The sequence below is a fragment of the Oncorhynchus masou genome, chromosome 32 (genome assembly GCF_036934945.1).
Source record: "Oncorhynchus masou masou isolate Uvic2021 chromosome 32, UVic_Omas_1.1, whole genome shotgun sequence".
Taxonomy (NCBI): Eukaryota; Metazoa; Chordata; class Actinopteri; order Salmoniformes; family Salmonidae; genus Oncorhynchus; species Oncorhynchus masou.
The window spans coordinates 5,900,521-5,928,461 of record NC_088243.1 but is presented as its reverse complement, the minus strand read 5'-3'; the positions used below and the strand labels follow the sequence as shown (position 1 = coordinate 5,928,461).

Here is a 27,941-nt window from a genome sequence, read left to right as displayed (position 1 = left end):
GGATTACACAGACCAATCTAGCCAATCTCTATCAGACTCTGTAATCCCTGACAAACAGGTTGACCTCATGTCAACTCCATAGGACTCTGATTCAGGTCATCTAAATAAGCAACACCTCACCTGCTGTTGCTGAGGTAATGTTAGCTCTAAAGGATAACACTGCAGGTAGATGATAACTGAGGTAATGTTAGCTCTAAGGGATACCTCTGCAGGTAGATGATAACTGAGGTAATGTTAGCTCTAAGGGATAACACTGCAGGTAGATGATAACTGAGGTAATGTTAGCTCTAAGGGATAACACTGCAGGTAGATGATAACTGAGGTAATGTTAGCTCTAAGGGATAACACTACAGGTAGATGATAACTGAGGTAATGTTAGCTCTAAGGGATAACACTGCAGGTAGATGATAACTGAGGCAATGTTAGCTATAAATGATAACACTGCAGGTAGATGATAACTGAGGTAATGTTAGCTCTAAGGGATAACACTGCAGGTAGATGATAACTGAGGCAATGTTAGCTATAAATGATAACACTGCAGGTAGATGATAACTGAGGTAATGTTAGCTATAAATGATAACACTGCAGGTAGATGATAACTGAGGCAATGTTAGCTATAAATTATAACACTGCAGGTAGATGATAACTGAGGTAATGTTCACTCTGAAGGATACCTCTGCAGGTAGATGATAACTGAGGTAATGTTAGCTCTAAGGGATAACACTGCAGGTAGATGATAACTGAGGCAATGTTAGCTATAAATGATAACACTACAGGTAGATGATAACTGAGGTAATGTTAGCTATAAATGATAACGCTGCAGGTAGATGATAACTGAGGTAATGTTAGCTATAAATTATAACACTGCAGGTAGATGATAACTGAGGTAATGTTCACTCTGAAGGATACCTCTGCAGGTAGATGATAACTGCGGTAATGTTAGCTATAAATGATAACACTGCAGGTAGATGATAACGGAGGCAATGTTAGCTATAAATTATAACACTGCAGGTAGATGATAACTGAGGTAATGTTCACTCTGAAGGATACCTCTGCAGGTAGATGATAACTGAGGTAATGTTAGCTCTAAGGGATAACACTGCAGGTAGATGATAACTGAGGCAATGTTAGCTATAAATGATAACACTACAGGTAGATGATAACTGAGGTAATGTTAGCTATAAATGATAACGCTGCAGGTAGATGATAAATGAGGCATAGTTACTGATCTACACACAATATGGTATTATATTGTTAGCCATTTTTACAAATGAGTTCAAATGAAAGGCTGAAATGTCTAGAGCAAATAAAGGCAAAGGAGATGATTGCGGACAACAGGAAAAAGAGGACAGAGCACGCCCCCATTGTCATTGACGGGGCTGTAGTGGAGAAGGTTGAGAGCTTCAAGTTCTTTGGTGTCCACATCACCAACAAACTAGCATGGTCCAAACACACCAAGACAGTCATGAAGAGGGCACAACAAAAACCTATTCCCCCTCAGGAGACTGAAAACATTTGGCATGGGTCCTGAGATCCTCAAAGGTTCTACAGCTACACCCTCGAGAGCATGCTGACTGGTTGCATCACTGCCTGGTATGGCAACTGCTCTGCCTCCGACCGCAAGGCACTACAGAGGGTAGTGCGAACAGCTCAAGACATCACTGGCGCCAATCTTCCTGCCATCCAGGAACTCTATACCAGGCGGTGTCAGAGGAAGGCCCTAAAAATTGTCAAAGACTCCAGCCACCTTAGTCATAGACTGTTCTCACTGCTACCGCACAGCAAGTGGTACCGGAGCGCCAAGTCTAGGTCCAAGAGGCTTCTAAACAGCTTCTACCCCCAAGCCTTAAGACTCCTGAACACCTAATAAAATGGATACCCAGAATATTTGCGTTGCCCCCCGTCTCCTCTCCCCCTCTTTTACACCCCTGCTACTCTCTGTTGTTATCATTTATGTATAGTCACTTGAATAACTCTACCTGCATGTACATAGTACCTCAACTAACTGGTGCCCCCACACATTGACTCTGTACCGGCACCCCCCTGTATATAGTCTCGCTATTGTTATTTTTCTGCTGCTCTTTAATTACTTGTTACTTTTATTTCTTATTTTTATCCATATTTTTTTAAACTGCATTGTCGGTTCGGTGCTCTTAATAATCTTGATACTACCCATCCCGTATCTGGGATCGTGAATACAGCCTCAGGCTCATTACCATAATGCAATGTTAACGATTTCTGAAAATCGCAAATGAAATGAAATAAATATGCCTTTCATTTCACTGTTGTATTCATCGCATGTGACTAACGTGACTGGGGAGGCAAGTTGTCTAGTGGTGACCCAGTGAGGGTAGCCTAGTGGTTAGAGTGTAGAGGTGGCAGGGTAGCCTAGTGGTTATAGTGTAGAGGTGGCAGGGTAGCCTAGTGGTTAGAGTGTAGAGGTGGCAGGGTAGCCTAGTGGTTAGAATGTAGAGGTGGCAGGGTAGCCTAGTGGTTAGAGTGTAGAGGTGGCAGGGTAGCCTAGTGGTTAGAGTGTAGAGGTGGCAGGGTAGCCTAGTGGTTAGAGTGTAGAGGTGGCAGGGTAGCCTAGTGGTTAGAGTGTAGAGGTGGCAGGGTAGCCTAGTGGTTAGAGTGTAGAGGTGGCAGGGTAGCCTAGTGGTTAGAGTGTAGAGGTGGCAGGGTAGCCTAGGGGTTAGAGTGTAGAGGTGGCAGGGTAGCCTAATGGTTAGAGTGTAGAGGTGGCAGGGTAGCCTAGTGGTTAGAGTGTAGAGGTGGCAGGGTAGCCTAGTGGTTAGAGTGTAGAGGCGGCAGGGTAGTCTAGTGGTTAGAGTGTAGAGGTGGCAGGGTAGTCTAGTGGTTAGAGTGTCGAGGCGGCAGGGTAGCCTAGTGATTAGAGTGTAGAGGTGGCAGGGTAGCCTAGTGGTTAGAGTGTAGAGGTGGCAGGGTAGTCTAGTGGTTAGAGTGGAGAGGTGGCAGGGTAGCCTAGTGTTTACAATGTAGAGGTGGCAGGGTAGCCTAGTGGTTAGAGTGTAGAGGTGGTAGGTAGCCTAGTGGTTAGAGTGTAGAGGTGGCAGGGTAGTCTAGTGGTTAGAGTGGAGAGGTGGCAGGGTAGCCTAGTGTTTACAATGTAGAGGTGGCAGGGTAGCCTAGTGGTTAGAGTGTAGAGGTGGTAGGTAGCCTAGTGGTTAGAGTGTAGAGGTGGCAGGGTAGTCTAGTGGTTAGAGTGTCGAGGCGGCAGGGTAGCCTAGTGATTAGAGTGTAGAGGTGGCAGGGTAGCCTAGTGGTTAGAGTGTAGAGGTGGCAGGGTAGTCTAGTGGTTAGAGTGGAGAGGTGGCAGGGTAGCCTAGTGTTTACAATGTAGAGGTGGCAGGGTAGCCTAGTGGTTAGAGTGTAGAGGTGGTAGGTAGCCTAGTGGTTAGAGTGTAGAGGTGGCAGGGTAGCCTAGTGGTTAGAGTGTAGAGGTGGCAGGGTAGCCTAGTGGTTAGAGTGTAGAGGTGGTAGGTAGCCTAGTGGTTAGAGTGTAGAGGTCGCAGGGTAGCCTAGTGGTTAGAGTGTAGAGGCGGCAGGGTTGCCTAGTGGTTAGAGTGTTGGACTAGTTCCTGAAAGGATGCAAGATCAAATCCCTGAGGTGACAAGGTAAAAATCTGAAACCGGCATTTAGCCCACTGATCCTAGGCCGTCATTGAAAATAACAATTTGTTCTTAACTGGTCAAGTTAAATAACAGGTAAAATTAAAATAAGTTGATTTAAGTATTCAACCCCTTTGTTATGACAAGCTTGAATAAGTCAGGCCTGAAATGTTGCTTAACAAGTCACATAATAAGTTGTATTGACTCACTGTGTGCAGTAATGGTGTTTAACATGATTTTTGAATGACTACCCACGCATACAATTATCTGTAAGGTCCCTCAGTCGAGTAGTGAATTTCAAACACAGATTCAACCACAAAGACCAAGGAGGTTTTCCAATGCTAAGAAAGGCACCTATTGGTAGATGGGTAAAAAAAGCAGACAAACTGAATTGGTCCACCCACACACACAGAGTTGTGAAGAAGGCGCAGCAGTGCCTCTTCAACCTCAGGAGGCTGAAGAAATTCGGCTTGTCACCAAAAACACTCACAAACTTCTACAGATGCACAATCGGGAGCATCCTGTCGGGGCTGTATCACAGCCTGGTACGGCAACTGCTCCGCCCACAACCGTAAGGCTCTCCAGAGGGTAGTGAGGTCTGCACAACGCATCACCGGGGGCAAACTACCTGCCTTCCAGGACACCTACACCACCCGATGTCACAGGAAAGCCATAAAGATCATCAAGGACAACAACCACCCGAGCCACAGCGTGTTCACCCCGCTATCATCCAGAAGGTGAGGTCAGTACAGGTGCATCAAAGCTGGGACCGAGAGACTGAAAAACAGCTTCTATCTCAAGGCCATCAGACTGTTAAACAGCCACCACTAACATTGAGTGGCTGCTGCCAACATACTGACTCAACTCCAGCCACTTTAATATTTGATGGAAATTGATGGAAAAAATGTATCACTAGCCACTTTAAACAATGCCACTTAATAATGTTTACATACCCTACATTACTCATCTCATATGTACAGTGCCTTGCGAAAGTATTCACCCCCCTTGAACTTTGCGACCTTTTGCCACATTTCAGGCTTCAAACATAAAGATATAAAACTGTATTTTTTTGTGAAGAATCAACAACAAGTGGAACGACATTTATTGGATATTTCAAACTTTTTTAACAAATCAGAAACTTAAAAATTGGCCGTGCAAAATTATTCAGCCCCTTTACTTTCAGTGCAGCAAACTCTCTCCAGAAGTTCAGTGAGGATCTCTGAATGATCCAATGTTGACCTAAATGACTAATGATGACAAATACAATCCACCTGTGTGTAATCAAGTCTCCGTATAAATGCACCTGCACTGTGATAATCTCAGAGGTCCGTTAAAAGCGCAGAGAGCATCATGAAGAACAAGGAACAAACCAGGCAGGTCCGAGATACTGTTGTGAAGAAGTTTAAAGCCGGATTTGGATACAAAAAGATTTCCCAAGCTTTAAACATCCCAAGGAGCACTGTGCAAGCGATAATATTGAAATGGAAGGAGTATCAGACCACTGCAAATCTACCAAGACCTGGCCGTCCCTCTAAACTTTCAGCTCATACAAGGAGAAGACTGATCAGAGATGCAGCCAAGAGGCCCATGATCACTCTGGATTAACTGCAGAGATCTACAGCTGAAGTGGGAGACTATGTCCATAGGACAACAATCAGTCGTATATTGCACAAATCTGGCCTTTATGGAAGAGTGGCAAGAAGAATGCCATTTCTTAAAGATATCCATAAAAAGTGTTGTTTAAAGTTTGCCACAAGTCACCTGGGAGACAAAGCAAACATGTGGAAGAAGGTGCTCTGGTCAGATGAAACCAAAATTGAACTTTTTGGCAACAATGCAAAACGTTATGTTTGGCGTAAAAGCAACACAGCGCATCACCCTGAACACACCATCTCCACTGTCAAACATGGTGGTGGCAGCATCATGGTTTGGGCCTGCTTTTCTTCAGCAGGGACAGGGAAGATGGTTAAAATTGATGGGAAGATGGATGGAGCCAAATACAGGACCATTCTGGAACAAAACCTGATGGAGTCTGCAAAAGACCTGAGACTGGGACGGAGATTTGTCTTCCAACAAGACAATGATCCAAAACATAAAGCAAAATCTACAATGGAATGGTTCAAAAATAAACATATCCAGGTGTTAGAATAGCCAAGTCAAAGTCCAGACCCGAATCCAATCGAGAATCTGTGGAAAGAACTGAAAACTGCTGTTCACAAATGCTCTCCATCCAACCTCACTGAGCTCGAGCAGTTTTGCAAGTAGGAATGTGAAAAAATGTCAGTCTCTCAATGTGCAAAACTGATAGAGACACACCCCAAGCGACTTACAGCTGTAATCGCAGCAAAAGGTGGCGCTACAAAGTATTAACTTAAGGGGGTGAATAATTTTGCACGCCCAATTTTTCAGTTTTTGATTTGTTAAAAAAGTTTGAAATATCCAATAAATGTTGTTCCACTTCATGATTGTGTCCCACTTGTTCATGATTCTTCACAAAAAAATACAGTTTTATATCTTTATGTTTGAAGCCTGAAATGTGGCAAAAGGCCGCAAAGTTCAAGGGGGCCGAATACTTTCGCAAGGCACTGTATATACTGTACTCTGTATCATCTACCGCATCTACTGCATCTTGCCTATGCTGCTCTGTACCATCACTCATTCATATATCTTTATGTACATATTCTTTATCCCTTTACACTTGTGTGGTATAAGGTAGCAGTTTTGGAATTATTAGGTTAGATTACTCGTTGGTTATTACCTCATTGTCAGAACTAGAAGCACACGCATGTCGCTACACTCGCATTAACATCTGCTAACCATGGTTATGTGACAAATAAAATTGGATTTGATTTGTATCTTGCTTCTCATCTATCTGGGGTTAGATATCTAGCTACAGCTGTTAGTTTGCTGCTGTCGTACAGCTCAAGCTCAAACTCTGAGATTCGACTGAAAATATGTTAGCATTGTCAGAAATGCTACAAAAACTTAGCACATCGTTGTTCCTTAATGGACAGAAATGAGAGAGCAATGTGAGAGCAATTAATTTAGACATTTAATAATAAAAACGGTTGAACCTAAAAACTTAAGTCAATCCGACATATTTTAAGTCTAATGCTCCCGTTGTGAATGCTGTAGTCTCGATTTAATCCGACTTCTAGAATTTGAGCGAAATAAAATAAAAATACTCTGAAAACTCATTTGCTAACGACCTTGTTTAACAATCCTGTACGTGGTTCTCGGTAACAACTGGACGGGTCATGACAACAGGACCTCCGAGGAAGTGGATTTGTGAATTTTCATCGACATTGGTGTCATACTGGCTTAGATATGACGGTAGGGAGATTTTAATTTAACATTGCTCTTCAACCATCTTTTGATCACTGCAGCCGCTGACATCAGGATTAAAACACACACACACACACACACACACACACACACACACACACACACACACACACACACACACACACACACGCACACAGTCCTGTTTGTCCTCTGCAGAGTAGGACAGTCTTTACAGTGGGTATATTAAGACAGTTTAAATTAATTAATTGTTTAAGGCCTCACATTCAGAGAACCTATTACGACTGGTGAGTTTTGGCAGGCATTGTGTGTGTGTTGGCACCCCTGGGAATTGGCCCGACGTCATTCACAGAGACTACAATTAGCCAACGGTTAGTGAAGATTAAGTCTGTGAGTAACAATGCAAATCCACATATGGACAGGAGACGCCATTCACAAAACCAATCAATTAGCAACCAACCAATCAGTTAGCAAATCAATTAGGAGTTATGTATGTGCGTAACAATGCAAATCACCACGGTGACGCATGCAGTGATTAATCAGTTAGTGACGATTAGTGATGATTAGATACGTGTGTGACAATAAGGAATCAATGATGAAGGCTATTATACATATATATATATATATATATATATATATATCATATCTCTGACCCCTGACCTCTACAGTTCCTGTTCAGTTTGTCACCACAACAACAGATGTCAACAATACTGACGTGTGTGTAAATTAGACAGCAGTACATTTTTACATTTTAGTCGTTAAGCAGGCACTCTTATCCAGAGCAACTTATAGGAGCAATTAGGGCTAAGTGCTTTGCTCAAGGGCACATTGACCAATGTTTTTTATCCTTGTCGGCTCGGGGATTCGAACCAGCAACCTTTACACACAGACACTCTTAACCCGCAAGTGGACCGTCTGTGTGTGTGTGTGGGCGTGGGCGCAGGCGTGCGCATGTGTAAATCAGAACGCAGTAGACAGATCTCTGTCATAATATACTTTATTCAACTCATCATTAAGCCTTCTCCTCAGTCTGTATATCAGTCTGTACATCAGTCTCTCTCTCTCTCTGTCTTACTCTTTTTCACCTCACACTCTGCCCCTTCTCTCTCTCTCTCCTCTCTCTCTTACTCTTTTCACCTCACACTCTGCCCCTTCTCTCTCTCTCCCTCTCTCTCTCTCTGTCTCTCTCTGTCTCTTACTCTTTTCACCTCACACTCTGCCCCTTCTCTCTCTGTCTCTCTCTCTCTCTGTCTCTCTCTCTCTCTTACTCTTTTTCACCTCACACTCTGCCCATTCTCTCTCTGTCTCTCTCTGTCTCTCTCTCTCTGTCTCTTACTCTTTTCACCTCACACTCTGCCCCTTCTCTCTCTCTCTCTCTCTGTCTCTCTCTCTCTCTCTCTGTCTCTCTCTCTCTCTTACTCTTTTCACCTCACACTCTGCCCCTTCTCTCTCTGTCTCTCTCTCTCTCTCTCTCACTCTTTTCACCCCACACTCTGCCCCTTCTCTCTCTCCATCTTTTACATGACCCTGTTCTTCTATCTATCCTTCGCCCATAACCACTCCACCTCTAATCTCTGTCTATCGTTCATCTGACTTCATCCTTATAGATATGTCACATCTGTCATCTAAACACAATCTGTAGACACTTTAACCTCTAACCTCTAAACCCATATCTAGCACCAGGATTAATATATATCCCATTTAGCAGACGCTTTTGTCCAAAGCGACTTACAAGTCGGCTGGGGCCACTACTTTTACATATGGGTGGCCCCAGCGGGAATCGAACCCACGACGCTTGGCGTTGCAAGCGCCATGCTCTACCGACTGAGCCACACAGGACCCCAGATAACCTATATAAAAATGGGACTCCATTGTCTTCACAGTTCTCAAATAAAATACACTTGAAAACTCATAGAACACAAAATCAACTGTTAGAAAAATGTCCAGGTATTAGAAAGTCCAGGTATTAGAGGTAAAGAAAAAATAAACGAGACAGAAGATACTTTATAATGAGATGAGGGAAGCACGTACTACATTTACAAAAAAAGACTCAATCAAATTATGTCTAATGTCAAAAAACTAAATAAGATGATTTAATTAATGAAATATTTATATATTTCTTAATTTCATTATTTTACTTTTAGATTTGTGTGTTTTGTTGTAAGTTGTTAGATATTACTGCACTGTCGGAGCTACAGTAGGAAAAACAAGCATTAAACTACATCTGCTAAATATGTTGATTTGTTTTAAAGAGGATTTAAGTATCAAATAATATAAATATAGGGTAACTTTAGCAGAACGCATTCCTCCAATCACAATCATGATTCCAAACAATAAGCCAATCACAATCATGATTCCAAACAATTAGCCAATCACAATCAAAAGAGACATTCTCAGACATGCCCACTGCAGCAGTTGCTTCACTGGGAGGGACAGTTTTCTTTGGTAACTGAAACCTCAAAATACATTTTTTTAAATATATATTTTAATAATATAATACAATGTTGCTTTCTTAATCTCAAAATGGCTACTGCTGCATACTAAAACTAGATACAAGACTGAAACAACAGGTCAGAGAAAAAAACAACATTCATGTTACCCAATCATTTTTTAACAGAGACAATCATCTTGTACCAGTGGAGGCTGGTGGAAGGAGCTATAGGAGGACGGACTCATTGTAATGGCTGGAATGAAATAAATCGAATGGTATCAAACACATGAACCATATGGAAAACACATGTTTGACTCCGTGGAGACTAATTCCATTCCAGCCGTTACAACGAGCCCATCCTCCTATTTCTGTGCTCACCCGCCTCCACTGTCCTTTACAATAGCCAGTCTGGTGGCTGGTAGGTTTTTCTTTTCAACAGTGTTCGACTTCCTGACAATTTCCCCCAGGTGCAGGATACATAAAGTCTCCTAGATCCTGGACTGAAGCCTCTGTCCTGGGTATATGAGTAGGACAGCGACTCACCAGTCCGGTGCTTTAGCCAACCCACAAGACGGTGTGTTTCTCCATGGATCTGCTCTGCTGCCAATCAAGGCTGCCATTGGTGGCCTCGGCACGTCCGTCAGTGAGCTTGACCAATCCAAAAGTCTTGCAGGAATCGCAGCCCAGTCCAATGGTCACGGCCAACCCATCGCCCTCCATTGATTCGCCCTCCCCTTCCCGCTCCGAGATGGCAGTCATGGGGCTGCTGGGTAGTCGGCTGCGGGCAGCGAAACGCCGGCTGGCTGAGCAAGGGGGAGTGCGGGAGCGGGGGGGTCGCCACCCCCAAAGAGAGGGGGAGGGGGAGGGGTATGTGGGGGAGGACAGGGAGGAGAGAGGGAGCGTTCCCTCAGTGAGTGCCCACTCTGCCCTCCTCCTGTGTCTGTGTGTGGACTGGGACTGGGGTAGGTGTAGCGTCATTAGCTGGACAGTGTGTGTTTGTGCGAAGGGCTGAGGGGTGTGAGTGTGTGACTCCACTCCAAGCTGCAGGTGTATGTCTGACAGGGGATGGCTCTGTGAGCTCTGGCTCTGTGAGCTCTGTGAGTGCTGGCTCTGTGAGCTCTGACTCTGTGAGCTCTGTGAGCTCTGGCTCTGTGAGCTCTGGCTTGGTGAGCTCCGTGAGCTCTGACTCTGTGAGCTCTGCGAGTGCTGGCTCTGTGAACTCTGACTCTGTGAGCTCTGGCTTGGTGAGCTCCGTGAGCTCTGACTCTGTGAGCTCTGCGAGTGCTGGCTCTGTGAGCTCTGGCTTGGTGAGCTCCGTGAGCTCTGACTCTGTGAGCTATGTGAGTGCTGGCTCTGTGAGCTCTGGCTTGGTGGGCTCCGTGAGCTTTGACTCTGTGAGCTCTGTGAGTGCTGGCTCTGTGAGCACAGGCTCTGTGAGCTCTGGCTTGGTGGGCTCCGTGAGCTTTGACTCTGTGAGCTCTGTGAGTGCTGGCTCTGTGAGCACAGGCTCTGTGAGCTCTGGCTCTGTGAGCTCTGACTCCGTGAGCTCTGACTCTGTGAGCTCTGGCTATGTGGTGTCGCCATCATGTGTTTGGGGGCAGTACTGCGGAGTCTCTCGGCTGCAGACATGCGAGCTACAGGGTCGCAGCGACTTCCCTTCCTCAGGAGCAGAGCCTTGAAGCTGTCACTGCTGCTGCTGACCCCTAACCTATGACCTCTCACCTTACTGGATCCTAACACCTCAAGAGTTTGCAGAAGGGCGGGACTAGGGCTTGGAGAGGTCACTGGAGGAGTGGAGAAGAAAGAAGAGGAGGAGGAGAGGTGAAAGACACGGCATCGGTCTTCCTCAGAGTTCCTGCGCCCAAGAACTTTCCTCTTAGACCTGAAAGAGGGGAAGAGACAGAGAGAGAGAGAGAAAAAAAAAGAGAGAGAGAGAGAAAGAAAGAGAAGAGAGAGAGAGGGAGGATGGGAGAGAAGTTAATATTAAATGACTGATTTTAGTCCCACAACCAGTGAATCAGTGAACCACCGAACCAGTGAACCACCAAACCAGTGAACCACCAAACAGGTGAACCACCAAGCCAGTGAACAATCAAACCAGTGAACCACCAAGCCAGTAAACCACCAAACTAGTGAACCACCAAACCAGTGAACAATCAAAGCAGTGAACCATCAAACCAGTGAACCATCAAACCAATGAACCATCAAACCATGCTAATGACAGGATGCATTTGACACATCATGCATGTACTACAATATAAGGTTCTATACCTATTAATACACTAGAATGTTCTATACCTATTAATACACTAGAATGTTCTATACCTATTAATACACTAGAATGTTCTATACCTATTAATACACTAGAATGTTCTATACCTATTAATACACTAGAATGTTCTATACCTATTAATACACTAGAATGTTCTATACCTATTAATACACTAGAATGTTCTATACCTATCAATACACTAGAATGGTCTATTCCAATTAATACACTAGAACGTTCTATACCTATTAATACACTAGAATATTCCAGTGCTATTAATACACTAGAATGTTCTATACCTATTAATACACTAGAATGTTCTATACCTATTAATACACTAGAATATTCCAGTCCTATTAATACACTAGAATGTTCTATACCTATTAATACACTAGAATGTTCTATACCTATTAATACAATATAAGGTTCTATACCTATTAATACACTAGAATGTTCTATACCTATTAATACACTAGAATGTTCTATACCTATCAATACACTAGAATGTTCTATACCTATTAATACACTAGAATGTTCTATACCTATTAATACACTAGAATGTTCTATACCTACAGTATTAATACACTAGAATGTTCTATACCTATTAATACACTAGAATGTTCTATACCTACAGTATTAATACACTAGAATGGTCTATACCTACAGTATTAATACACTAGAACGTTCTATACCTATTAATACACTAGAATGTTCTATACCTATTAATACACTAGAATGTTCTATACCTACAGTATTAATACACTAGAATGTTCTATACCTACAGTATTAATACACTAGAATGGTCTATACCTACAGTATTAATACACTAGAACGTTCTATACCTATCAATACACTAGAATGTTCTATACCTATCAATACACTAGAACGTTCTATACCTATCAATACACTAGAATGTTCTATACCTATTAATACACTAGAACGTTCTATACCTATTAATACACGAGAAGTTCTATACCTATTAATACACTAGAATGTTCTATACCTATTAATACACTAGAACGTTATATACCTATTAATACACTAGAAGTTCTATACCTATTAATACACTAGAACGTTCTATACCTAATACCGAGAAAGTTCTATACCTATTAATACACTAGAATGTTCTATACCTATTAATACACTAGAATGTTCTATACCTATTAATACACTAGAATGTTCTATACCTATTAATACACTAGAATGAATGTTCTATTACCTATTAATACACTAGAATGTTCTATACCTATCAATACACTAGAATGGTCTATTCTATACCTATTAATACACTAGAATGTTCTATACCTATCAATACACTAGAATGGTCTATTCCAATTAATACACTAGAAGTTCTATACCTATCAATACACTAGAACGTTCTATACCTATTAATACACTAGAACGTTCTATACCTATTAATACACGAGAAAGTTCTATACCTATTAATACACTAGAATGTTCTATCTTCATATTTAATACACCTAATACACTGTTCTATTCCTATTAATACACTACAATGTTCTATACCTATTAATACACTAGAATGTTCTATACCTATTAATACACTAGAATGTTCTATACCTATTAATACACTAGAAATGTTCTATTCCTATTAATACACTAGAATGTTCTATACCTATTAATACACTAGAATGTTCTATACCTATTAATCTAACGTTCTATACCTATCAATACACTAGAACTTTCTATACCTATTAATACACTAGAATGTTCTATACCTATCAATACACTAGAATGTTCTATTCCTATTAATACACTAGAATGTTCTATTCCTATTAATACACTAGAATGTTCTATACCTATTAATACACTAGAACGTTCTATACCTATTAATACACTAGAACGTTCTATACCTATTAATACACGAGAAAGTTCTATACCTATTAATACACTAGAATGTTCTATACCTATTAATACACTAGAATGTTCTATACCTATTAATACACTAGAATGTTCTATACCTATTAATACACTAGAACGTTCTATACCTATTAATACACGAGAATGTTCTATACCTATTAATACACTAGAATGAGAATGTTCTATACCTATTAATACACTAGAATGTTCTATACCTATCAATACACTAGAATGTTCTATACCTATTAATACACGAGAATGTTCTATACCTATTAATACACTAGAATGTTCTATACCTATCAATACACTAGAATGTTCTATACCTACAGTATTAATACACTAGAATGTTCTATACCTATCAATACACTAGAATGGTCTATTAATACACTAGAATGTTCTATACCTATTAATACACTAGAATGTTCTATACCTATTAATACACTAGAATGTTCTATACCTATTAATACACTAGAATGTTCTATACCTATCTAGAATATTCCAATTAATACACTAGAATGTTCTATACCTACAGTATTAATACACTAGAATGTTCTATACCTATTAATACACTAGAATGTTCTATACCTATTAATACACTAGAAATGTTCTATACCTATTAATAAACTAGAATGTTCTATACCTATTAATACACTAGAATGTTCTATACCTATACCTATTAATACACTATTGTTCTATACCTATTAAAATAATGTTCCCTACCTATTAATACACTAGAATGTTTTCTTCCTATTAATACCTACAAGTATTAATACACTATAATGTTCTATTCCTATTAATACACTAGAATGTTCTATACCTATTAATACACTAGAATGTTCTATACCTATTAATACACTACGAGAACGTTCTATACCTATTAATACACTAGAATGTTCTATACCTATTAATACACTAGAACCGTTCTATACCTATTAATACACTAGAATGTTCTATACCTATTAATACACTAGAACGTTCTATACCTATTAATACACTAGAATATTCCAGTCCTATTAATACACTAGAATGTTCTATACCTATTAATACACTAGAATGTTCTATTCCTATTAATACACTAGAATGTTCTATTCCTATTAATACACTAGAATGTTCTATACCTATTAATACACTAGAATGTTCTATACCTATTAATACACTAGAATGTTCTATGTTCTATACCTATTAATACACTAGAATGTTCTATACCTATTAATACACTAGAATGTTCTATACCTATCAATACACTAGAATGTTCTATACCTACAGTATTAATACACTAGAATGTTCTATACCTATTAATACACTAGAATGTTCTATACCTATCAATACACTAGAACGTTCTATACCTATCAATACACTAGAATGTTCTATACCTATTAATACACTAGAATGTTCTATACCTATTAATACCTACGTTCTATAATACACTAGAATGTTCTATACCTATTAATACACTAGAATGTTCTTACCTATACGAGAAAGTTCTATATTAATACACTAGAATGTTCTATACCTATTAATACACTAGAATGTTCTATACCTATTAATACACTAGAATGTTCTATACCTATTAATACTATACCTATTAATAATAGAATTTTCTATACCTATCAATACACTAGAATGGTTCTATACCTATTATACCTATCAATACACTAGAATGTTCTATAAATATTAATACACTAGAATGTTCTATACCTATTAATACACTAGAATGTTCTATACCTATCAATACACTAGAATGGTCTATTACAATTAATACACTAGAATGTTCTATACCTATTAATACACTAGAATGTTCTATACCTATTAATACACTAGAATGTATCTATACTAGAATATCAATACACTAGAACTTTCTATACCTAAACTAGAATGTTCTCTTCATATTAATAATACAATGTTCTATCCTATTAATACACTGAATGTATAATACACTAGAACGCTTAATACCTATTAATACACTAGATTGTTCTATACCTATTAAAATACAAGAACGCCTATTAATACACTAGAATGTTTATTGATTAATACACTACAATGTTCTATTCCTATTAATACACTGAATGTTCTATACCTATTAATACTAGAATGTTCTATACCTATTAATACTAGAAGTTCTATACCTATTAAAGAAGTTCTATACCTATTAATACACTAGAATGTTCTTAACTGAACGTTCTTGCCTAGTTAATTAGAATGTTCTATTAAATAAAATAATATATAGTAACAATTAAAATTCCAGTCAAACACTGTGTTCTATACCATACATAGAAATCTCAATTAATACACAGCAACTTTTTAAATGAATGATACTATTAATACACTAGAACTTTCAATTTCAGAATGTTCTCTTCATATTAATCACTACAGATACAGATACACTAGAAGTTCTATACCTATTAATACACTAGAATGTTCTATACCTATCAATACACTAGTTTCTATACCTATTAATACACAGAATACAGTCCTATTAATACACTAGAATGTTCTATACCTATTAATACACTAGAATGTTCTATACCTATTAATACAGAGGTTCTATACCTATCAAACATAGAATGTTTCACTACAGATACAGAGGGAATAGTTATAACATCATAGTTTCACTACAGAAGGGACTAGTTATAACATCATGTTTACACACTTTCTATACAGAGGGACTAGTTTATAACATCATGTTTCACTACAGATGGACTAGTTATAACATCATGTTTCAATACAGAGAACGTTCTATACCTATTAATACACTAGAAGTTACCTATTAATACAGAGAAAGTTCTGTACCTATTAATACATAGAATGTTTCAATACAGAGGGACTAGTTATAACATCATGTTTCTATTACTACAGAGGGACTAGAAGTTATAACATCATAGTTTCACTACAGAGGGACTAGTTATAACATCATGTTTCAATACAATACAGAATGGGATTAGTTATAACATCATGTTTCACTACAGATGGACTAGTTATAACATCATGTTTCACTACAGATACAGAGGGACTAGTTATACACTAGAATATTCAGGTCCTATTAATACACTAGAATGTTCTATCCTATTAATACACTAGAACTTTCACTACAGAATGGGACTAGTTATAACATCATGTTTCACTACAGATAAAGAGTTTAATACCTAGTTATAACATCATGTTTCACTATTAAAATACAGAGGGACTAGTTATAACATCATGTTTACACTACAGATACTAGAGGGACTAGTTATAATGTTCTATATCATGTTTCACTACAGAGGGACTAGTTAATAACATCATGTTTCACTACACCTATTAATACAGGGAATAGTTATAACAATCATGAAAGTTCACTACAGATTAATACACTAGAATAGTTATAACATCATGTTGTCCATTACAGATGGACTAGTTATAACATCATGTTTCACTATCAATACACTAGAAGGGACTAGTTATAACATCATGTTTCACTATTAATACACTAGAACTAGTTATAACATCATGTTTCACTACAGAGGGACTACAATGTTATAACTATTAATCATGTTTCACTACAGAGGACTAGTTATAACATCATGTTTCATGTTCTATTCCTGTTATACACTAGAAGATACACTAGAAGTTCTATACCTATTAACACACTAGAATGACTAGTTATAACATCATGTTTCACCTATTAATACAGAGGGACTAGTTCTAACATCATGTTTCACTATTAATACAGAGGGACTACAATGTTATTAACATCATGTTTCTATTAATACACTAGAAGTTCTATACCAGAGGGACTAGTTATAACATCATGTTTCACTATTAATACAGAGGGACTAGTCCTAACATCATGTTTCACTATTAATACAGAGGGACTATTTACACTAACATCATAATACACTAGAATACAGAGGGTCTATACCTAGTTATAACATCATGTTTCACTAGAAGATACAGAGGGACTAGTTATAACATCATGTTTCACTATTAATACACAGAATGGGACTAGAATGTTCTATACCTATTAATCATGTTTCACTACAGATGGGACTAGTTATAACATCATGTTTCTATACCTATTAATACACTAGATGGATACCTAGTTATAACATCATGTTTCACTACAGATGGGACTAGTCTATATAACATCATGTTTCACTATTAATACACTAGAATGTTCTATACTATAACATCATACACTGGACTAGTTATAACATCATGTTTCACTACAGAGGGAATAGTTATAACATCATGTTTCAATACAGATACAGAGTGACTAGTTATAACATCATGTTTCACTACAGATACAGAGGGACTAGCTATAACATCATGTTTCACTACAGATACAGAGGGACTAGCTATAACATCATGTTTCACTACAGATACAGAGGGACTAGTTATAACATCATGTTTCACTACAGATACAGAGGGACTAGTTATAACATCATGTTTCACTACAGAGGGACTAGTTATAACATCATGTTTCACTATAGAGGGACTAGTTATAACATCATGTTTCACTACAGATACAGAGGGACTAGTTATAACATCATGTTTCACTACAGATGGACTAGTTATAACATCATGTTTCACTACAGATACAGAGGGACTAGTTATAACATCATGTTTCACTACAGAGGGACTAGCTATAACGCACACCATCCACTAAAGGACTAGGCTTGACTATGGGATGACCCCACCCCTAACTACACCCTCCAACCGATCAGTGTTACCTGCTGTCAACACCACACCCACACACCTGGGTGGTCAAACGCGTGTGCCTTCCCAGAATGCACTGCTACAGAGAGATGCAGATATAGGGAATGGTGTGTTAATGCTGCGTAACAACCCAAAAAATGTAAAATAATATACATATATATATACAGAGCATTCGGAATGTATTAAGACTCCTTGACTTTTTCCATATTTTATTACTTTACAGCCTTATTGAAAAAAACATAGCTCAACTATTTTCAGGTCTCTCCAGAGAAGTTCGATCCGGTTCAAGTCCGAGGCCACACAAGGACTTTCAGAGAATTGTCCCGAAGCCACTCCTGCGTTGTCTTAGCTGTGTTCTTAGGGTTGTTGTCCTGTTGGAAGGTGAACCATCACCCCCGTTCATCTTTGCCTCGTTCCTGACTCGTCTCCCAGTCCCTGCCGCTGAAAAACATCCCCACAATATGATACTGCCACTACCATGCTTCACTGTAGGGATGGTGCCACGTTTGGCATTCAGGCCAAAGAGTTCAATCTTGGCTTCATCAGGGCGGCAGGGTAGCCTAGTGGTTAGAGTGTTGGGCTAGAAACCGGAAGGTTGCGAGTTCAAACCCCCGAGCTGACAAGGTACAAATCTGTCGTTCTGCCTCTGAACAGGCAGTTAACCCACTGTTCCCAGGCCGTCATTGAAAATAAGAATTTGTTCTTAATTGACTTGCCTGGTTAAATAAAGGTAAAAAAAAAAAAAAGACCCGAGAATGTTGTTTCTCATGGTCTGCAAGGCTTTAGGTGCCTTTTGGCAAACTCCAAGTGGGCTGTCATGTGCCTTTTACTGAGGAGTGGCTTCCGTCTGGCCCCTCTACCATAAAGGCCTGGTTGGTGAAGTGCTGCAGAGATGGTTGTCCTTCTGGAAGGTTCTCTCATCTCCATAGAGGAACTCTGGAGCTCTGTTAGCGTGACTATTGTGTCCATGGTCACCTCCCTGACCAAGACCCTTCTCCCCGGATTGCTCAGTTTGGCTGGGCGGCCACCTCTAGGAAGTGTCTTGGTGGTTCTAAACTTCTTCATTCTTCCAGAATGATGGAGGCCACTGTGTTCTTGGGGATCTTCAATGCTGCAGACATTTGTTGGTACCTTTCCCCAGATCTGTGCCTCGACACAATTCTGTCTCTGAGCTCTACGGACAATTACTTCGAGCTCATGGCTTGGTTTTTTGCTCTGGCATGTACTGTCAACTGTGGGACCTTATATAGACAGGTGTGTGCCTTTCCTAATCATATCCAATCAACTGAATTTACCAAAGGTGGACTCCAATCAAGTTGTAGAAACATTTCCAGGATGATAAATGGAAACAGGATCCACTTGAGCTCATTTTCAAGTCTCATAGAAAAGGATCTGAATACTTATGTAAATAAGGTATTTCTGTTTTATTTTATTTTATACCTTTAAAAATCCATTTTTGCTTTTTCATTATGGGGTATTGTGATGTCATTATGGGGTATTGTGATGTCATTATGGGGTATTATGTGTAGATTGATGAGGATCATTTAAAAAAAATCCATTTTAGAATAAGGCTGTAACAAAATGGGGTCTGAATACTTTCCAAATGCTCTGTATATATATATATATAAAACAAAAACAAACATCAAGAAAAATGTCATTTTAAACAAATAATATCTAAAAATGGATCTCCAGGACCAGGATTCAGATATGTGGATATATGAGACGTGTACCATAGTGTGTCTGAAGAACCTACCGTACAGGAGTGTCATCATGTGTCATTATCTGTTATCACAACATACCTGTGTATGGCAGCAAACAGGTCTTCAGTAGTCCGTGGTGGTGCTGGTGTCACCATCTTCTCCGCTGAAGAAATATCAAACACCTCACCTGAGAGAGAGGGAGAACGTGACAGAGAGAGAGAGAGAGAGAGAGAGAAAGAGAGAGAGAGATTGTAGAAACCTGTGCAGAAATCATACTTCAAACCATACTCCGAGCTGATAGGCTGGAGAGTCTGAAGCAGCCACTGGCCGAGACAGTGACAACTACAAACCATACTCCGAGCTGATAGGCTGGAGAGACTGAAGCAGCCACTGGCCGAGACAGTGACAACTACAAACCATACTCCGAGCTGATAGGCTGGAGAAACTGAAGCAGCCACTGGCCGAGACAGTGACAACTACAAACCATACTCCGAGCTGATAGGCTGGAGAAACTGAAGCAGCCACTGGCCGAGACAGTGACAACTACAAACCATACTCCGAGCTGATAGGCTGGAGAGACTGAAGCAGCCACTGGCCGAGACAGTGACAACTACAAACCATACTCCGAGCTGATAGGCTGGAGAGAAGTCTATGTGTTTCCTGCAGCAGTGTCCTTCAGTCAAGGCTGTCAGGGTAGAAGGGGGAGAGGGTCAGGGAGAGAGAGAGCTGGAGGGGGTTGAGAGATTGATTGCCATCTCCAACCCAAAGGAAGGTAGAAGTCTTACAACCCAGTAAGAGATCTATGTAGGAGAGAGGGGAGAGAGATAGAAGGAGAGACCGAGAGAGACAGAGAGAGAGTAAGAGAGAGACAGAGATAGATAGAGACAGACAGAGAGCTCCATAACTCACCATTGTCTTCTCTGGAGGTCAGGGACCCTGTGGAGCTGCTGGCCCCATCTGTGTCCAGGCTGCACCTCTCCTCCCTCTTCTCCCACTCCATCCTCTCTTCCCCCAGTTCCCCCTCGTCCTCTTGGATGAACAGATCTGGCAGGAGTCGCGCCCCTTTCAGGCTGTCAGTAGACAGAGGACTGCTCAGAGAGTCTCTCCTCTCTTCCAGAGAGAAGCTTTCAAAATCATTGCTGTCCTCCTCCTCCATCGCTCCCCTCTGTCTGTCTTCCTCTTCACCCTCCTCCTCTCTTCTCCCCAGCTTCTGCCATTTTTTTCTCTCCTCCTTCTCTTCTTCCTCCTGCAGCACCCAAATTTCCTCTGGTTCTGATCTCCCCAGCTCTGTGTATGGCACCGGTACACTCTGTGGCTGTCTGGGAACTGCTTCTCTCTCAGTGTCTGCCTCTCTCTCTGTCTCTCTCTCTGCCTCTGTGTCTGCCTCGTTCTCTGTGTCTGTCTCTCTCTCTAACTCTGCCTCTGTCTCAGTGTCTGCCTTTCTCTCTGTCTCTGCCTCTGTGTCTGCCTCTGCCTCTGTGTCTGTCTCACTCGCTGTCTCGTCCTCTCTCTCTGTCTCTGTCATCATCTCCAGTGGACAGGACTCCTGCTTTGGCTCTGCTACACAGGGTGATGGAGGATAGGGGCTTGGTGGTAACTCTGCTACACAGGGTTCTGAAGGATAGGGGCTTGGTGGTAACTCTGCTACACAGGGTTCTGAAGGATAGGGGCTTGGTGGTAACTCTGCTACACAGGGTTCTGAAGGATAGGGGCTTGGTGGTAACTCTGCTACACAGTACTGTGACTGGTAGAACTTCAGGAAGGGGTATGCTGTCTCTGGCTCTGGTTGAGACTCTGTCTGGGTCTGTGTCTCTAGCTGGGTCTGTATCTCTGGCCTGTACAGGTTTATCCCCAGTAAGGGTGGTGTCTCTGGGACGAAGGGCTCTGGAGGTGTACCTATCAATACGGGTGGGGGTGGTGGTGGTGGTGTGTCTGTCTGGTGTGTCCTCAGCAAGGGCGGGGGCATGATCGTGGGCTTCTTCAGGGCAACGGGAAGCTTCTGCCTGTGGGGGGAGGAGGAGGAGGAGGAGGGGGTAGCAGGGGAGTGTGTGGGTGTGTATGCCCACGCTGAGTACTCTGGTTGGCCGTTGGAGAGGCAGGGTGTGGTCTCCTGTCGAGGCGTAGGTTCTCCGTTCTGTAGTGTGTTTTCAGCAGCAGCGCTAGAACTTTGAAATACTGTTCTCAGTGGCCTAGAGAGAACAACAGGCTTCTTTGGGGTTCTCTCTTCAGCCTCAGTAAGCATGGCATCAACCCTTCCCACACTCTCTAACACAGTGTTGGTTAGTTTGGTATCCATGCCCGCCCCTCGCTCCCGGGTGCTGGTTAGCGTTATGCCATTTAGCTTCGCTTCTGTGCTCTTTGCAATATGCTGGGCATCATTGTTTGACTTAGCATTGGTTAGCATACTGCTAGTTAGAGTAGCATCATTGCTCTCTTGGCTATGCTCAACATTATCTGATGTATGGTGGGTTAGCATAATGCTAGTTAGAGTAGCATCATTGCTCTCTTGGCTATGCTCAACATTATCTGATGTATGGTGGGTTAGCATAATGCTAGTTAGAGTAGCATCATTGATGTCTTGGCTATGCTCAACAATAGCTGATGTATGGTGGGTTAGCATAATGCTAGTTAGAGTAGCATCATTGATGTCTTGGCTATACTCAACATTAGCTGATGTATGGTTGGTTAGCATAATGCTAGTTAGAGTAGCATCATTGATGTCTTGGCTCTGCTCAATATTAGCTGATGTGTGGTTGGTTAGCATAATGCTAGTTGGGGTAGCATTATTGCTTTCTTGGCTTTGCTCGACATTAGATGATGGAGGGTTGTTTAGCCTCTTGGTAGAGCACTGAGTGACTCTCTGAAGGGCTTGGGTTGATATCAGGGGCCGGGGAGTAGGGGTGTAAGAGAGAGGAGGTGGTGGATGAGCGGGAAGAGGAGGGAGATGAGGAGGGCTGTTGATTGACAGGTCTGAATCCTCTGTGAGCTCAGGGGAAGGATGAGGAGGGAATCCTAGCAACGAAGTCACCTGACTGGCAGGTGTAATAGGTGAAAAGAAGGGGTGGGGTTGATTCTGTCGCACTGCACAGGCATGCAAGGGAGGCAGGAAGGAAGGGGGAGAAGGTGGGGGAGTGGGGAGGGATGGCTGGGGTATAGGAGGGGGAGAGGGGAGGGATGGCTGGGGTATAGGAGGGGGAGAGGGGAGGGATGGTTGAGGTAGAGGAGGGGGAGAGGGGAGGGATGGTTGGGGTAGAGGAGGGGGAGAGGGGAGGAATGGCTGGGGTAGAGGAGGGGGAGAGGGGAGGGATGGTTGGGGTAGAGGAGGGGGAGAGGGGAGGGATGGTTGGGGTAGAGGAGGGGGAGAGGGGAGGGATGGTTGAGGTAGAGGAGGGGGAGAGGGGAGGGATGGTTGAGGTAGAGAAGGGGGAGAGGGGAGAGATGGTTGAGGTAGAGAAGGGGGAGTGGGGAGGGATGGTTGAGGTAGAGGAGGGGGAGAGGGGAGGGATGGTTGTGGTAGAGAAGGGGGAGAGGGAAGATGGTGAGAGATGCACAGATCAGGGAGAGGAGAGGGGAGTGATTGCCCTTGAGGGAGGGATGGGTAGGGTGGAGGTAGACAGGGAAGAATGCTGGAGCCGGGCAGGGGAGGAGGAGGGGGGAGAGAGGGATATCTGGAGTCGGAGGAGGTGTAGGAAGAGAGGGAGGAGGTAGAGGAAAAGGAGGAGAAGGGGGAGGAGAGGAGAGAGGACTTTCTCTCTGGGATGGGGGGTCTTGGCCCTCCTCCTCCTGGGCTAGAACGTGTCCTGGGAAGGGAGGAAGAGGAGGTGAGGTTCAGGGAGGAGGAGGAGATGAGGGGTGAGGAGAGGGTGAGGGGTGAGGAGAGGGTGAGGGGTGAGGAGGGTGTGAGGGGTGAAGGGGATGTGAGGGGTGAGGAGGGTGTGAGGGGTGAAGGGGATGTGAGGGGTGAGGAGAGGGTGAGGGGTGAGGAGGGTGTGAGGGGTGAGGAGAGGGGTGAGGTGAGGGTGAGGGTTGGGGTGTTGCACTCGCTGGAGTATCCGCAGGAGGTGGAAGAGGCCAGCCGCTGGAGTCTCCCTGCCGTGGCGGACATTTTAGGAGAAGAGGCAACCATTTTAGGTCCCACCAGCAGGCTCACCCCTCCAGCACTGGCTGAGAGGGGGACAGATGGGTGAGGCTGATGGTGGCACGGGATAGAAGGGTAGTTTTGATCCTGACCAGGCTGTTGGTGGAAGTGAGGGACATGGTTGGCCTGACTGTCTGTTTCAGCACCTGCCCTGCCCCCCTTGCCCACACTGCTACAGCGGGGGACCCATGGGTCCTCGAACACCCCTGGAGAGAGTGGAGGGGAGAGGGGAGCAGGGCTGGAGGTCAGACTCCCCTTCGTGACCACCTCTCCAGGTCCAGCAGTGTGGTTGTTGTAGTTGTAGCGCAGCGTTTTCCCCCGGCCAGGTTTAAACCGTAGTGAGGTGGAGCGCGTGGGGGGAGCGGGAGGCCTCTTTGACTTCCTCAGAGAGATACTGCCTGAGAGGTTACGGCTGTTTCCATGGAGACCGCGGTGGTCCCGGTTACTGTGGGGACTGCGGTTGCTGCCGGTAGCGTAGTCGTGGCCGTGGGACTCGGAGCAGCTGTAGTCGGTCTGACAAGAGGAGGAAATGGAGGTGAAAGGATGAAGGGGGGAGGAGCGGCTGGAGGGTAAGAGGGGCTCGTAGCTCCAGTCCTCCCCCAGTAAGGTGCTCTGACTTGGGAATCTTCTGCTCCGACCCTCCCCTGACTGGCTCAGGAATTCATGATCCTGGAGAGACAGACAAGACAGGCAGGAGGAACATTAACTTTTCATGGCTGCAGGGGCAGTATTGAGTAGCTTGGATGAAAAGGTGCCCATTGTAAACAGCCAGCTCCTCAGTCAGAGTTGCTAATATTTGCATATTATTATTAGTATTGGATAGAAAACACTCTGAAGTTTCTAAAACTGTTTGAATTATGTCTGTGAGTATAACAGAACTCATGTAGCAGGTAAAAACCTGAGAAATTCCACTTCCTTTTGTTTTGTTTTCTGAAGTGGTAGATTTTCAACCAAGCTCTCATTGAAATTACAGAGAGATATGGATGAGTTTTCACTTCCTACGACTTCCACTAGATGTCAACAGTCCACAGAACTTTGTCTGATGACTCTAATGTGAAGGGGGGTTGAATGAGACAGGAAATAGTCACCACTGCCACGAGTTGACCATGCTTTCACCAGGCGCGTTCACAGGGGAAGGACCTGCGTTCCACCGCTCATCTGAAGTCATTCTCATTCTCCGGTTGGAACGTTATTCAAGATATATGTAAACAACATTCTAAAGATTGATTCAGTACATCATTTGACATGTTTCTACTGACTGTTACGGAACTTTTGGACATTTCGTCATGTTATAGTGGACGCGCTTTGTGACTTTGGAATTGTTTACCAAACGCGCTAACCTAAGTAGCTAATTGGACATAAATAACGGACATTTTCGAACAAATCAAGCATTTAGTGGGGATCTGGGATTCCTAGGACTGCATTCTGATGAAGTTCATCAAAGGTAAGGAAACATTTATCATGTATTTTCTGATTTCTGTCGATTCCAACATGGCAGCTAATTTGGCTTCTGTTCTGAGCGCCGTCTCAGATTATTGCACGTGTTGCTTTTTCCATAAACTTTTTTTGAAATCTGACACAGCGGTTGCATTAAGGAGAGGTATATCTATAATTCCATGCATATAACTTGTATTATCATCTACATTTATGATGAGTATTTCTGTTAAAACGATGTGGCTATGCGAAATCACTTGATGTTTTTGGAACTAGTGAATCTAATAAGCCAACGTAAACTCCGATTTTTTGATATATATATGAACTTTATCAAACAAAACATGCATGTGTTGTGTAACATGAAGTCCTATCAGAATCATCTGATGAAGATAATTCAAGGTAAGTGATTAATTTTATCTTTATTTCTGCTTTTTGTGAATGTTATATTTCGCTGGAAAATGTCTGTGCTTATTGTGGTTTGGTGGAGACCGAACATAATCGTTTGTAGTGCTTTTGCTGAAAAGCCTATTTGAAATCGGACACATTGGTGGGATTAACAACGAGATTACCTTTAAAATGATATGAGACACATGTGTGTTTTAGGAATTGTAATTATGAGATTTCTGTGGTTTGAATTTGGCGCCCTCTATTGTCACTGGTAGTTGTCATATCGATCCCAGTATTGGGATTGCAGCCATTACAGGTTTTAACATGACGAGCACCAGCAGTAGAATAGTAGAGTTTAGAGCAGGAGGCCCTACAGCCTGACCATAGAGCAGGAGGCCCTATAGCCTGACCATAGAGCAGGAGGCCCTATAGCCTGACCATAGAGCAGGAGGCCCTACAATATCATAATATCATGATAATAATAACAATAACAACAAAATAAATAATAATAATAATAATAACAACAATAACAATAATATAAATAATGAGAACATTAATAACAATAACATAAATAATAATAATAACAACAATAACAATAATATAAATAATGAGAACATTAACAACAATAACATAAATAATAATAATAACAACAATAACAATAATATAAATAATGAGAACATTAATGACAATAACATAAATAATAATAATAACAACAACAATAACAATACTATACACCATAATAATAACAATAACAATAATATAAATCATAATATAACAATAACATAGATAATGATAATATTAATAACAATAATAATATTAATAATAATATGATGTACTCACCATAGAGCAGGATGCCATGCTGCAGAATGTCCTGTAGGGGGTGCTGAGGCAGCTGCTCTCAGAGCTCAGGGAGGACAGGACATCCTGACGGGGGAGGCTGTGGAGCCCCTCTCCTCCATCTTCACCCCCCAGGGAGACACTGCCCATGGAAGAGGAGGGGGTGAGGCTGAGGTAAGGCGTGAGGGAGGGGTTAGGGGTGAGGGTCGGGGTGAGAGAGGCCATCAGAGAAGAGATACCCTGTCCTCTCTGGGCTCGGATCCGACGCACTGACGGCTTCATCACTCTCCTCTCCTCCTCCCTTTCCTCCTCTCTCCTCTCGTCCATTCTCCTCTCCTCCTCCCTTTCCTCCTCTCTCCTTTCGTCCATTCTCCTCTCCTCCTCCCTTTCCTCTTTTCTCCTCTCCTCCACTCTCCTCTCCTCCCTTTCCTCCTCTCTTCTCTCCTCCATTCTCCTCTCTTCTACCCTTTCCTCCTCTCTCCTTTCCTCCAACAGGCCGGCCTCCTGGGTGTGTGAGGGCGTGAGTGATTGGGTGAGTGAGCCTTGTGCGAGAGAACGCTGTAGCAGGGCTGTGTTGACACTACCGGTTCGGCCCAGAGTAGAGTACTGACCAGGCAAAACCAATGATCCACCACACCCTGGCTCTTCATCAGCTTCATGTTCTGTAGAGGAGAGGAGAGGAGAGGAGAGGAGAAGAGAGGAGAAGAGAGGAGAGGAGAGGAGAGGCGAGGAGAGGAGAGGAGAGGAGAGGAGAGGAGAGGAGAGGAGAGGAGAGGAGAGGAGAGGAGAGGAGAGGAGAGGAGAGGAGAGGAGAGGAGAGGAGAGGAGAGGAGAGGAGTCAAATGTCTACTGTTTGCTGATGATCTGGTGCGTCTGTCTCCAACCAAGGAGGTCCTACAGCAGCACCTAGATCTTCTGCACAGATTCAGATGTGGGCCCTGACAGTAAATCTCAGTAAGACAAAAGTAATGATGTTCCAAAAAAGGTACAGTTGCCAGGACCACAAACACAAATTCCATCTAGAAACCGTTGCCCAACAGCATAAACGATACATAACTCAGCGCCTCAGGTAACTTCCACAGAGCTGTGAACTATACATACCTTGGCCTAAACATCAGTGCCACAGGTAACTTCCACAGAGCTGTGAACGAGCTGAGAGACAAGGCAAGAAGGGCCTTCTATGCCATCAAAAGGAACATAAAATTAGACCTACCAATTCGGATCTGTCTAAAAATA

General features: G+C 42.3%; 1 protein-coding gene across 1 annotated transcript in view; it reads right to left on the bottom strand.

Moving 5' to 3' along the window:
* Positions 1-7,923: 7,923 nt before the first annotated feature.
* Positions 7,924-27,941, bottom strand: part of LOC135526884 (protein piccolo-like) — a 49,337-nt gene continuing 29,319 nt past the window's right edge. Inside the window, exons 6-9 of the mRNA XM_064955552.1 lie at positions 26,709-27,367; positions 20,819-24,716; positions 20,009-20,096; positions 7,924-11,246 (exon numbers count right to left, since the gene is read on the bottom strand). Coding sequence (XP_064811624.1) covers positions 9,920-11,246; positions 20,009-20,096; positions 20,819-24,716; positions 26,709-27,367 — 5,972 coding nt within the window. The 3' untranslated portion in view covers positions 7,924-9,919. The remainder of the gene's footprint in view (positions 11,247-20,008; positions 20,097-20,818; positions 24,717-26,708; positions 27,368-27,941) is intronic.